Source organism: Zonotrichia leucophrys, chromosome 19 (genome assembly GCF_028769735.1).
Source record: "Zonotrichia leucophrys gambelii isolate GWCS_2022_RI chromosome 19, RI_Zleu_2.0, whole genome shotgun sequence".
In the NCBI taxonomy this organism is placed as follows: domain Eukaryota; kingdom Metazoa; phylum Chordata; class Aves; order Passeriformes; family Passerellidae; genus Zonotrichia; species Zonotrichia leucophrys.
The window spans coordinates 1,071,893-1,085,721 of NC_088188.1; the positions used below are offsets into that span (position 1 = coordinate 1,071,893).

The window sequence follows — 13,829 nt, forward strand, 5'->3', positions numbered from 1 at the left end:
ACTTAATTCTGAGTGATCTCTTGTTGTACTCAGGGAACAAAAAAAAAAAAGAGCTGAGTATTGTAGAGAAAGAGAATTGGGATCTTTTAGTGAGTGAGCAGCCAGGGCTGTGGGGCTGGGCAGGGCTGGGTGATGCCCCAAAACCTCTCTGGCACCTCTGAGCTGCCCTGGGTGCTCAGCTGAACCTGCTCCCGCTGCCTTTATCCACCCTGACTCCTGGAGAAGCTGATTGCTGGGAAAAGGGGGCAGGAGGAGCCCCCTGTCTGTGGTGCAGGGATCCCTGCTGGGCACAGCCTGCTCTGGCTGCCCTTGCAGCACCAACAGCAGGGGCTGGGCAGGGAAATGGGGCTGCAGGGGCTGCTGTGGGACGTGGCAACTCCAGCAGCTCCAGCAGCTCCATCCAGGGCAGCCCCTCCTGCGTTTTAGGGCCCAGAAGGAGCTCAGAGCCTCCAGTGTGGGAAACAATCCATCAACAGCCTCACATTGTCACCCTTTGACTCCAACAACAGCTTCCAGTGAGGCACCAGGGCCTGGGGACAGTTTGGACATGTCCCTCCTGGTCACACAGGATTGTGGTGTTGTGAGGTCCCCAGGATGAGGTGAGAGATGAGAATTTGACTCCATGTTCTCAGAAGGCTGATTTATTATTCTATTCTATTCTATTCTATTCTATTCTATTCTATTCTATTCTATTCTATTCTATTCTATTCTATTCTATTCTATTCTATTTGAGAAAGGAGACATCAGAAGGCTGAACAAGAATGATCATGAAAGCTCCTGACTGACTCCTCAGAGTTTGACACAGCTGGCTGGGATTGGTCATTAATTAAAAACAATTCCCATGGAACCAATCAAAGATGCACCTGTTGGTAAATGATCTCCAGATCACATTCCCAAGCAATCAGATAATTATTGTTTACATTTCTTTTCTGAGGCTTCTCAGCTTCCCAGAAGAAAATCCTGGTGAAGGGATTTTTCAGAAAATATCATGGTGACACTGACATGTCCCCGCTGGTGACACAGGTGTGTCCCTCCTGGGATGTTTGTTCCAGAGGCTGATCAGCTTTGCAGAGGTTTTGGTTTATTACTTTGAGATTTTGTTAATTTTGAGATTTTTTGTTAATGTACTAATAAGTGTGGTGGGTTTAGGGTTAATTACTAGTTAATTACTACTGTATTTACTTGTTGTGAGGATTAGGAGAAAGGTAAAGGAGGTTTAAAACTTTGAAAGGGTATAAAAAATGTATTAATAGTCACTTAAAGAAAGAGTAATAAAAGAGTAATAAGAATTAGAACAAAACGTTTAGAACATATTTCTTCTTCTTACTTTTTTATTGATAATGTAAATAAATAAAACTTTTAATTTTAGTTGGTTTACTATTTTTAGAACAGTCTTTCTTTAGTTTACTTAGGGAGAGAAGTCTGCCTCAATTCCCCATGTGCAAATCCTTCAGCTTCCCTTCTGCCTGGAGATTTGAGAGGTTTTTGTAGCCTCTGTGGGTTTCCTCCCCTAAATCCCTGTCACCTGAAAAAGGCTTTTTTGGGACCTTGTGTGATGGACATCATGGCTGTCCCTGGGGTTCTGTCCCACAGGAGGGAATGGGAGGCTGGGCCTCCCCAGGATTAAAACTTTCATTCCCAAACTGATTTTTTTCATATTTCCAGGTGAATTATTAGAGGGGAGAAGAGATTAAAGACTTTTGTTGCATTGCTGGCTTTTTTTTTTTTTTTCTTTACACCATCAACTCAGAGGCTTTCCAAACCTGGAAGATCGATTTTTATTTTTTACTAATCTTGATTAAACACAAGTGGGGGCAGAAAGTAGAAGAGGGCAGCACAAATCTGGGGATTTCTGCCTGCAGGAGGTGAGGATGAGTGTGGGAGCTGAGGTGAGAGGAAGCACGGGTGAGTCAGTTCATTAATGGGGCACTTTAAACCTGTTTGCAGAGGAGAGGGGCTTTGTCCCGTTGGGAGGACACACGGAGATATCAGGTCCTTGCAGTCCTCTCCTTTGAGCTGGGATCAGCCCCAGGCGCAGCTCAGAAATAACAAACAGCAGCTCTGGGCTCTGTCTGTGCTCTCCCAGACAGAAATGCTGGGTTTGATCTGGGTTTGATCCCAACCCAGCATGCTCACCTCTCATAAACAGAAATGCTGGGTTTGAGCTGGGTTTGATCTGGGTTTGGTACCTGACCTGGCACCCTCAGCTGTCCCAGTCAGAAATGCTGGGTTTGGTACCTGACCCAGCATCCTCAGCTCTCTCAGATGGAAATGCTGGGTTTGATCCTGACCTGGCACCCTCAGCTCTCCCAGTCAGAAATGCTGGGTTTGGTACAGACCCAACACCCTCAGCTCTCATACACAGAAATGCTGGGTTTCATACCTGACCCTCAGCTCTCCCAGGCAGCAATGCTGGGTTTGATCTGGGTTTGGTACAGACCCAGCACCCTCAGCTGTCCCAGTCAGAAATGCTGGGTTTGGTACCTGACCCTCAGCTCTCATAGACAGAAATTCTGGGTTTGGTACAGACCTGGCACCCTCAGCTCTCCCAGCTAGAAATGCTGGGTTTGATCCTGATCTGGCACCCTCAGCTCTCCCAGTCAGAAATGCTGGGTTTGATCTGGGTTTGATCCCAACCCAGCACCCTCAGCTCTCCCAGCTAGAAATGCTGGGTTTGATCCTGATCTGGCACCCTCAGCTCTCCCAGTCAGAAATGCTGGGTTTGATCTGGGTTTGATCCCAACCCAGCACCCTCAGCTCTCATAAACAGAAATGCTGGGTTTGGTACCTGATCCAGCACCCTCATCTCTCCCAGGCAGAAATGCTGGGTTTGGTACCCAACCCTGCACCCTCAGCTCTCCCAGACAGAAATTCTGGGTTTCATCCGGGTTTGATCCCGACCCCGCACCCTCAGCTCTCCCAGACAGAAATTCTGGGTTTGATCCGGGTTTGATCTGGGTTTGATCCCAACCCAGCACCCTCAGCTCTCCCTCTCTGCCAGAATTCAAAGCAGCAGCAGCAGTTGTGTCGAGATGTGCTGTCTTTTCAAGTGCCCTTCCTCTGCTTTTTCATTTGGAATTTACTGCAGAAGGTGGGAGAACCCCCAGCACAAAACCTTCTGAAGCTCCAAGTGCTTTGTAGCTCTCGAGGGTGGAAGTTTGTGGCTCCTGGGGTGCTGTACATTACATGAGGTTGTCACTCAGATCTTGTTCTCTGCCTTGCAGAGGATTTTTTTTTGTTCCTAGTTGATCTTTGAATGCTGAGAATGATCTGTTTGTAAAGGCTTTTTTACCCAGTGATCACCATGAGGTGCTTTGTTGTTGGCATCCCAAGCCAGGTGTGCCAGATCTGCATTTCCTGCCTGAATCAGAGGAATATTTCCTTAGGATTGTGCCCAGAAATGATCAGATAGAGCCCAAATGCCATGAAGGTGTGCCAAGGGCATGTGGGGATGTGATGGGTCAGGACTGAGAGTGGTCCCTGGAGGTCAGTTTGGATTTTACCTGGATATCCAGCAGCAGATGTTTGGTGAATCTCACGTGTGTGGGTTCAGATCTTGTGTTTGCAGTCCATAAGTCCTTGTGAAAGGTGGAATTTGTCTGAAAATACGTGTGGAAAAGCCAGGTCTAAGCTCTGATACCCAGCCAGGGATGGGGGAGCCCTCCTGTGTCCCAGAAGAACTCTCAGAGGGAGCTTTGGGGCTCAGTGCCCTCTCAGCCCAGCCTGAGCAAATCTGGCTCCCCAAACCTGCCCAGAGGGTCCAGTGCCCTGTGCAGTGCCCTCTGCTCACCCTCCTGTTTATAACTATCCCAAATGTGCCTTCCTGGGGTTTGGGAGGCTCAGAGATCAATAAAGATTGGGATCAGTCAGCAATCACAGACTCCTGCAGGACTGCCCTCCCTGGCAGGATCTATGCTCTATTTTAGACAGAAAATTCTCTTAAAAGAGCCAGACTTTATTTTTCCCCATCCCAAGGCTCCTTCCAAGGCCACTTCTCTTGGTTATAGTACGGACTGAGCCTGAGCCTGGTTAAACCAGACCTGGGCAGTTCATCCCCTTCACACCTTGCTGAGCTCTGCATCCCCTGAGCTCTGAGCCCTTGGAGCCCTGCAGGCTCTGCCCTGGCCAGCCTGGGCTCAGATTGCACTCCAGGTGCCAAGTTTGTGCACAAAGTAAATTAAAAAAGAGAAAAAAAATCTTTACAGCTATTGTTAGCACAGGGAATGCAGGTGACAAGGGACAAAGTGACTCTTCCCAGCACAAGGATTTTGCCTTCCCTGAACTGGGCTGCCTTCAAAGCAACCGTGGGGATTTAGTCCAGCTCAGCCTCTCCATGGCAGAGGTTAAGCCAGGCCTAACCATGACCCTCAGATGTACTTAGAGAGAGGGAAGCAGGGACAGCACCATGGAAAAGGACCAGAAATAGCAGAGGAGCCTCTCTGGGACGTGTCCCCTGGCTGGTGCCTCATGGAGGGTCAGGTACCCCAGGTGACACCAGGCTGTGTTTGCTCTGCTGGGCTTTGCATCCAGCTGGATCACACAGCCTCCCTCCCAGGACAGGGGCAGGGCCTCAGGCCTGGGGAAAATGGGATCATTTCCTCCAAAGGATCATTTCCTGCTCTGCTTTAGATGTTCAAACATTGCTGTGCCTAGGGAGAAGCATCTTCAACACCATCACTTCATCTGATGAATTTTTAAAGGGTTTAAAAGTGACCTCAGGGAATTCCCAGCTCATGTTCCAGTTTCCCAACTGCTCCCTGGATTTTCAATATATTCCTTTCAGCCCTGAGGAAGGGCTAGGAGAGCAAAGCCTGTGCTGGTGCTCCCCTCCTGTCCTTGGCCATCCATGGAAATGTGCTTCCCGTTTTTCCAGCTCAGCCTCCCTCAGCACAGCCTGTGCAGAGCTGGAAATCTCCATTTTATCCTCATCCCACTTTTCCTCCTTTCTGCCTGGTCTGTTGGACACCACAGGGCTCAACATCCAGCTTGGGGTCCTGCCAGGGTGCTCCCAGCCCTGGGATCCATGGAATTGCAGCTCCATGGGGAGGGCAAGCCCAGGATTCTGCCTGGGTGGGACACAAGGCAATGCCAGGGAGGTTGTGTGTTCCATGTCTGAGGCTGGAAAACCAGGATGGACAACCCAGGGTGGATTCCTGGGCACCCTTTGGGCTGCACATGGGAGAGAGAGGAACAAGGAACCTCTTCTGAAGTGGTGACCAGCCAGGAGATCCAGGATCAGCAGAAATTGGTCTCAGTTCCGTCTCAGAGATGGATCCTGGCACGTTGTGTTTGATGTTTTAATGGTCCTGTGGGGTTTTGTGGGCTCTGAGCCTCTTTGGGAAGAGCAGCACAGGGGCTGCTGAGGAATGGGCGCCTCAGACATGGGAGCGGTGTGGAGATGGATTTTGTTATCCTGATGGAATATTGTTATGAAAATCTTATAAATTCCACCAAGGTGGCTGTGCTGAGGAAGGATCAGGGCTGGCAGGGCATGAAGGGGGTGGGAGCTGCTGGGAGCCTGGACAGGGACTGTAACTGCCAGGGGACCCTGGGGACAGTGCACAGACCTGGTGAGGGGGCTTTGAAAGCCAGGTGTGTGCTAAGGAAGGCAGGAGCCTCCCTTGAAATGGAAAATGTAAACCCCCTCCCTCTGAATTATTGTAATTTTGAATTAAGAGGCTCTCAGGCAAACATGGGGGAGTAGGAATAACAGTTCTTTATTAGGAAAATTAAAAATATAAATGCAATAGTGCAAACAAAAAACCCAAACCACTGCCAGAGTGAGAGCAGTCCCTGCCCCCTGTGTGTCAGGGCGGTGTCCCAGCCCCATCCATGGGGGCTCAGCCCTCCTGCAGTGCCAGCTGTGGCTCTGCTGCAGCAGGGATCCTGCACAAGGGGGGAGTTTTCCTCTGCAGCTCCAGGGCTGCTGCAGATGGGCCTGGGCTCCCTCTGGCCATGCAGGGCAGCAGAAAGCTGCTCCTCTGGCAATGCAGGGGGCAAAGGCTGCTGTGCTGTGCCAGGCTCAGATTGGATCCAGGTAGGAATGCTTGGCTCCTCCCCTGGGCGGAGCATCTCCCCATGGGATGCTGGGATTGGATCAGCCCTGCAGGGACACTCAGTGGCCATGGACAGCAGAGATCTCCTGGAGGGAGGGTTGGCTGTGGGAGAGATAAAGAAAAAACTGCCCCAAGGACAGCAGAGAACTGCCCCAGCTCTGACAGATGGGGATAGAACACACACACTCAGCTGAATCTTACAACCTTAGAGATTGAGGTACCATGGGGATGTCTCCACACACTTGGTGAGGGGGTCTTTGAAGGATTTCTGGTTCAATGCCAATTTTTTGTGGTATTTTCATGATGTTATCCAAGGGGATTGCAAGGCTCCTGAATCCCCACACCGTGTTTGGTTCACAAGGTCATGGTGCAAAAGGTGTTTCTGCTAGACAGCTCAGCCCAGCTCCCTGCTCAGGGGCTGCTGGGCAGCTCTGGAGAAGGGGGAGCAGCCACCCTGAGGAGGTGGCACAGGCTCAGATGGAACATCTGGAGAGGTAAAACATTGTCGGTGCCCTCCACCCAGCCTCTGCTGCTGATGATGCCAGGTGTCACCACAGGGATGGGATCAGCAGCACAGTGTCACAGACATCTTTTATGGAAAATCCTTTCTTTAGGATTTTTCCTCACGAGAATTTGAGAGGCCTCAGGAACAAAATGTAAACATTGATTATCTGCTGCTGTGGAATGCAACAGGTGCATCTGTGATTGGCCCATGTTGGTTTGTTTGTAATTAATGGCCAATCACAGTCAGCTGTCTCGGGCTCTCTGTCCAAGCCACAAGCCTTTGTTATCATTTTCTTCCTTTTCTATTCTTAGCCAGCCTTCTGATGAAATCCTTTTTTCTATTCTTTTAGTATAGTTTTAATATAATATATATCATAAAATAATAAATCAGCCTTCTGAAACATGGAGTCAGATCCTCATCTCTTCCCTCATCCTGAGACCCCTGTGAACACGGTCACAGCACAGGGATGGAGGTGCAGGTCAGCAGCATGCTCCAGGGTGGTTTGGGTGTCCCAGGGCTCACTGGGCACTGGGAGCAGTAGCCACAGGGAAGCTGCAGGAGGTTTCTGACCAGGACACTTTGGCTGCATTCAGAGTGAGCCTGTCCCAGAATCCCAGGCTGGCCTGGCTGGGAAGGACCCACCCAGTGTCACCCCTGCCATGGGCAGGGACACCTCCTGCTGTCCCAGGCTGCTCCAGCCTGGCCCTGAGCACATCCAGGGATGGGAATCCCAGCCTGGACCAGTCTGGCTGGGCCAGCACAGCCCTTTTACCCCAGACAGGCACCTACATATTCCCATGGAGCTTTTATGGATCCCACCCTGTGACCGTGTTCACAGGAGTCCGAAGATGAGAGAAGAAATGAGGATCTGACTCCATGTTTCAGAAGGCTGATTTATTATTTTATGATATATATTATATTAAAACTATACTAAAAGAATAGGAAAAAAAAATTTCATCAGAAGGCTAGCTAAGAATAAAAAAAGAAAGAATAATAACAAAAGCTTGTGTCTCAGACAGAGTCCGAGCCAGCTGACTGTGATTGGCCATTAATTAAAAACAACTCTATGAGACCAATCCCAGATGCACCTGTTGCATTCCACAGCAGCTGATAATCATTGTTTACATTTTGTTCCTGAGGCCTCCCAGCTTCTTAACAGGAAAAATCCTAAACAAAATATTTTTCATAAAAGATGTCTGTGACACCACCCCAAGGGCTTTCCCTTCCCGGTGCTTTGGAGCTCTCTCCCACCTGCCCCTCCTGGGCCCCTTTTTGCTGTTTTCTCCCCATTTCAGGCTTGGCTTTGGCTGCAGGTTCCTGTTTGAGGGTGCTGAGTGCTCCTGAGGCACAGCTCCACATCCCTGTGGACCTCTGGGGACCCTTGGAGCGTCCCCTGTTAGAGCTGAGAGGTGCTGGATTCCAGGGGCTCTGCAGGGTTTCTGCTGAATTATGTTACAGCTTTATACCCTAATATATCTGGGCAGGAGAATTTAATCCAGGATTTCTCACTCCAGGGTATCATGGCTCTCCTCCAGCACTAAAACACACCACAGGATCCAGGTAGGAGCTGATTTTCAGCTCTTCAGCCCTCAGGGGAGAGGCATTGTCAGTTTTTTAAATGGTTGTAGGAGCCAAGGCTGTGAAAGTGATTTTAGGAATGCTTTAAATCCATGGTGAGCTGCTATTCCATCTGAGGGAGTGCAGGGCTGGGGTTTCCTTCACCAGGGATGCCAGAGCCCAACCCCATGGGCTCACTGAGTGTGCAGGGCAAGCTCAGCCCAGGGGGACACTGGAACACTGTGACCGTGTTTACAGGGGTCCCAGGATGAGGGAAGAGATGAGGATCTGACTCCATGTTTCAGAAGGCTTGATTTACTATTTTATGATATACATTACATTAAAACTATACTAAAAGAATAGAAGAAAAAGTTTCATCAGAAGGCTGGCTAAGAATAGAATAGCAAAGAATCATAACAATGGTTTGTGGCTCGGCTCTCTGTCCAAGCCAGCTGACTGTGATTGGCCATTAATTACAAACATCCAACATGGGCCAATCCCAGATGCACCTGTTGCATTCCACAGCAGCAGATAACCATTGTTTGCATTTTGTTCCTGAGGCCCCCCACCTTCTCAGGAGGAAAAATCCCAAGGACAGGATTTTTCATAAAAGATGTCTACAACAGAACTCCTGTCAAGTGATTTGAAAATTCAGTGTAATTTCTTTTAGTGCTTCTTGGGGCTGTCCAAGAGTGGAATCTATGACCCTCGTGGGTCCCTTCCAGCTCTGTGCTTACCATGGGGGTGATTGTCCAGAGCAAACAGGAGCTGGTCACTGCCTGAATGGTTTGTGGTGGGGCTGGGATCAAGTGAAGGTGGTGCAAAGGGCTGGAAGTGTCTCTGCAGTGAGAGCAGAGCTGGCATTGCCTCTGCGTGTCTCTTGGCCAGGTAAAATTCCCATTTCAGTGCTGAGCAGGTACCAGAGGGAGCAACGCCTCAGAGTAAAACCCATGAATTGGTAAGGGCTGGGAAATTACAGATGTGCTTAATGAAACAGAACCCCTTGTTTACGTTTCTGATGTGCTGCTGGAGCAAGCTGGCTCCCAAATAAAAATACTTAAAACTACGATTAGGATTTATTTACATAATTACTGCCAGGGAGATTCCTGGAGCGTGCTGAGCAGTGCAGGGGGAGCCTCCTGCTCTCCCTCTGTGCTTCCCTCCAAGCTGTTTTGCTCCTGGGGTCTCTCTAAGCTCTGCCCAGCCCAGGGAGCAGGGAGGCTTTGGTTCCCACTGACTCCATCTGCACTGTCTGATATTTGGGTTATGGGCTGTGGCACAGCCAGACCATGCTGGTGCAGAGCTGGCAGCTCCTCCTGGGCACAGAGCTGAGGGTGGGCTCTGAGCACCCCCTGCCCTGGGCACTGAGGGCCCTGAGGCCTCCCAGAGCCTCTCCCAGGCCCAGGCAGGCCCTGGCCAGCTCTGGGTGGCTCTGCTGATTTATTTCTGCTGCAAATGCGCAGCCCAAAGCACAATGGGCCCGGGATGAGCTTGTGCTGATTGAATCCAGCCCCGGGCATGAGAAATCTTCCTCTTAATATTTCAATTGGCTTTGGCAAACTCGCCTGCTCCTCGTGCCTCCTAAATCACAGGGTGAGTGCTGCTGACAGCAATTCCCACTCCTGCCTGGCAGTGCCTGCCCTGCCCTGGGCTGGCACCTGTGGGGTTGGCAAACACCTCCCTGCCCAGCCTCCCATGCAGAGGGATTTCTCCTCAGCGCTCAGACAGGGAGATGGGAGTGTTCTCTGTGGGGCCCTGCTCCAGTGTGGATGTTCTGCTCTCAGAGGGCCCTGCAGTGACAAACCCCTTGCTCAGGGGGTTGGATGGGCCCTCTGAGGGGGCTGCGTGCTCCAGGAGGGGTCTCAGGGGTTCCAGACCCTTCCCTGCCTTTGGAAGTTGTGCTGGGCAGCACCTGGGGCTGCCCCTGCATCCCCGGCAGTGCCCAAGGCCAGGCTGGGCACTGGGGCTTGGATCACTCTGGGACAGTGGAAGCTGTCCCTGTCCATGCAGAGGTGGTTCAGGAGGGGGTTTGGGGTCCTCTCCAACCCAAACACTCCACAGTGCTGTAACCTGTTCCCTGCAGGTCAGTGCAGGGCCCAGTGCTGTCTGTAATCATTACCAAGGCTGATCTCTACAGGCTCAGTGCTGGGCAATCCTGTTTCCCTAAGGCTCCACTGCTCTGGCTCCCCTCACTCCTCTCCAGCAGCCAGAGGCTGCAGCTGCTTTGCTGTTTGTTCCTTCAGCCTCAGAGCCCTGCTCTGAGCTCAGCCCACCCTTCTCACACCCACCTGGGCTGCTGCTCCAGCCCCCTCAGCTTTGGTGTTGCTGAAATGACTCCCAGGTATCAAAGTGTCTTTTTCCCAGCCCTGTGACCAAAGTTGAGATTCCTCAGCTCTGCTTTTCAAGGTTTTTTATTTTCTCTGATCTGTTCCATTCTGTCTCTGACCTGCTGAGATCTGTCCAGCAGGTCGGGTTGTGGCACAGTCCCTGCCCTTGGGGTGGTGTTGGCTTTTTATACTAAGAACTGTGTGTACTTTATTTACAATAATTTTCCAATACCTATCACCTATGTTAGACAGTCTGTCTCTACTCTAAACCAATCCAGAAGTGTCACCATCAAGGCAGAAGATGGAGGACAAAAAGAAAGAAGAAGGACAGGACATGCCCAGATTCCTCCATCTTGCCTCTTGAACCCCCATCCTAAATCCCCAAAATTCTACTTTTTCACCCTGTGATAAATTCACTAACATTCTATTCAAACCCTTGTGGCTTGGGAATCTTCACACAAAGTTGGTAATTGTTTCTATGGGTTAAAATTGAAGGCACAGGTGTTTGTGACTCTGTGCCAGGGTCTCAAATCACCCAGTGCAGCCAGAGCAACGTCCTGGGTCCCAACACAGCCCCTCGTCCCTCCAGCCTTTGCTGCATCCCATGACACAAAGGCAGATAACCACAATGCCCCTCTCTTTTCCTGTTTTGGTGGCAGGGAGAAGATGCCATTCCACCATGTGACAGCTGGCTTGTTGTACAAGGGCAATTACCTGAACCGCTCGCTCTCGGCCGGCAGCGACAGCGAGCAGCTGGCCAACATCTCTGTGGAGGAGCTGGATGGTGAGTGGGGCTGGATGGGATGGGATGGGCTCACTGCACCTTCCCCTGGTGCAAGGAGGCAGCTGGGAAGTGATTGTATCTGCAGGGACCCCCATGGCAGGAAGGAATGATGAATCTGACTCCATGTTCTTGCAGGCTAATTTATTATTTTATGATACTATATTATATAAAGAATGCTAAACTATACTATACTAAAGAATACAGAAAGGATACTTACAGAATGCTAAAAAGATAATAATGAAAACTCCTGACTCTCTTCATAGCCCCGACACAGCTTGGCCCTGATTGGCCAAAGAGTGAAAACAACTCACAGCAGAATGCAATGGAACAATCACCTGTGGGTAAACAATCTCCAAACCCATTCCACATGAGCACAACACAGGAGAAGCAAATGAGATAAAATTGTTTTTCTTTTTCTCTGAGTCTTCTCAGCTTCCCAGGAGACAAATCCTGGGCAAAGGGATTTTTCAGGAAATATGAATGTGACAAGAAGTGGGATGGCTCAGCAGATCAGAGACACAGAGAACATCCCTGACCAAAGCTGTGCTGGGAGCTATGGAGTGATTTTAGTCTTAGCTTTTGTCCTTCTGCAGCTTTTTGAAACATTAAGCCTGCATTTTATGGAAAAATGAGAAAATTTATGGTCATATTGCCTCAAAAGTGTCTTTAGCCTTCCCTGGGGCCCTGCAGAGCTAAGTCTGTCCTTCCCACCAAGTCTCATTTGCTTTGGGGCCTTCCCAAAGGGAGGTTCCTCTCCATGTCTCGGTGTAAGAAGGTGCAAGGAGGTCGCTTGTGGCTTAAGAAGATGGAAAGAGCTTTAAAATTCCATTTTCCAGATCAGTGGTAGGGAGCACAGACCAGCCCTAGTATGGCATGGGCCATCAGGAAGGGTGTCCACATGTGCTGCCTGGAGGATCCCATAATTCCCCCTGGAACTGCTGCTGTTATTCCTCTCTGCCCTGGCCTGGGATGTGTGGCCAGGTAAAGCTTCAGGTCCCCATCTGATTCAAGTCTCTTTTGTAGAGGATTTGTGGCTTAACCTGAGTTAAATAATTAATGTTGTTGAGTATTGTGGAATGAATTGTAGCTCTTGGTCTGCTCTCCAGTGGACACTTGGTACAAGCCATAGGCACAATCAGGGGCCTCCATGGAGAACTTCTTGAGGGAAGGATCAAGGGAAGGGTGCAAAGTGGAACTGGACAGGCTGGAGGCATTTTGGAGAAACAGGAGGCCAACATTTCTGACTACCCTGTCCCTTTTCTTGTGTGGTTTGGTAAATCAAACCTTCATTTCCCAGCCTTTCCACCTCAGAGCCTCTGGATTTGGGTTTGTGAGCTTTACATGAGTTTAGCTCAGGTACCAACAGTGTTTTCCTCTTCCCAGTGAGGGTGTGAGGACACAGCTTAGGTAAGAGACAGCCTGAGAAACCGCTTCAGTGAAGCTCAGCCCAGAGCCAGGAGCCCCAGCACTGCCAAGGTGACATTCTCTTGCCTGGAGCTTGGCTTGCAAGTTTGAGTTCAGCTGAGCTGAGCTGGCTCAACCTCCCCTTACCCCAGAGATGCCAAGAGCATGGCACAGCTTTGCCCTGTCCTGGGTGGGGCCAGGGGGCTGCTGAGCACACTGAGGCAGAAGGAGCTCCTGCAGAAACAAGGATTTTCTGTCAGTGCTGTCCCCATAAAAGCACGGCTGCTGGAATTGCCTGCTGGATTTGCAGAGACGTGTCAGGAGCTGCTTCGCGTGACCCTGGGGCTGGAAGCCCTGGCAGGGCCGAGCAGGGCACGGGGGATGCTCGGGGGATGCTCGTCCTTGTTCTGCTCGCTCCTGCTCTGCTTCCCCCGTCCCATCCACATGGAAACTGGGCTGGACAAGGGAACTGGGCTGGGTTGGGGCAGAGAAGGGAAATGGACTGTGCTAGGTGAGAGAACTGGGCTGGGCTGGGTCAGGGAAAGGAACTGGATTGGACTGGGTCAGGGAACCGGGCTGGGCTGGGTCAGAGAGGGGAGGGGAACTGGGCTGAGCTGGGTCAGAAAACTGGGCTGTGCTGGGTGAGGGAAATGGGCTGAGCTGGTTGAGAGAACTGGGCTGGGCTGGGTCTGAGAAGGGAACCGGCCTGGGCTGGGTCGGAAAAGGGAACTGGGCTGGGCTGGGTGAAGGAAGGGAATCCAGCCTCAATCCTTGCCCTGCTGTCCCGATCCCAGCGGATCCCTCAGCCTCCGGCGCGGCTCTGCCCGCGGGAGGAGCTGCAGCCCAGCCCAGCCCAGCCTGGCCCGGCCCGGCCCCGGGAGCATCCGCGCTCCGGAGCCGCGGATCGCCGCCGGTAATGAACGGCAAATGAGGGAAATGGGATGCGGAGGAGCCGCCCTGGGGAAGGAGCAGCCGAGAGCGGCCAGTCCGTGTCCCACTGCAGGGGCATCGCTGTGTCCCCTCACTCCGGAGCCCGGACACAGCTCTGCACCTCAGCATCCATCTATCCCTGCCTGCCGAGCACAGGCTCCAATGAGGGTCCATTCTTGTCCACACCCCTCCTTGTGCCTTTGCCTGAGGATGTGGATGAGGGTCCATTCTTGTCCATATCCCTCTTTGTGCCTTTGCCGTGAGGA

The 13,829-nt window shown here is 51.1% G+C and overlaps 1 protein-coding gene across 3 annotated transcripts in view; it reads left to right on the forward strand.

The window, feature by feature from the left end:
- The window catches only part of CALN1 (calneuron 1), a 169,075-nt gene that overhangs the window by 36,062 nt on the left and 119,184 nt on the right, over positions 1-13,829 (forward strand). For 2 of the 3 annotated variants that reach the window (XM_064729090.1, XM_064729089.1), the window contains exon 2: positions 11,105-11,229. In XM_064729090.1, coding sequence (XP_064585160.1) covers positions 11,112-11,229 — 118 coding nt within the window. In that variant the 5' untranslated portion in view covers positions 11,105-11,111. The remainder of the gene's footprint in view (positions 1-11,104; positions 11,230-13,829) is intronic. The other variant, XM_064729088.1, reaches the window with a different exon arrangement.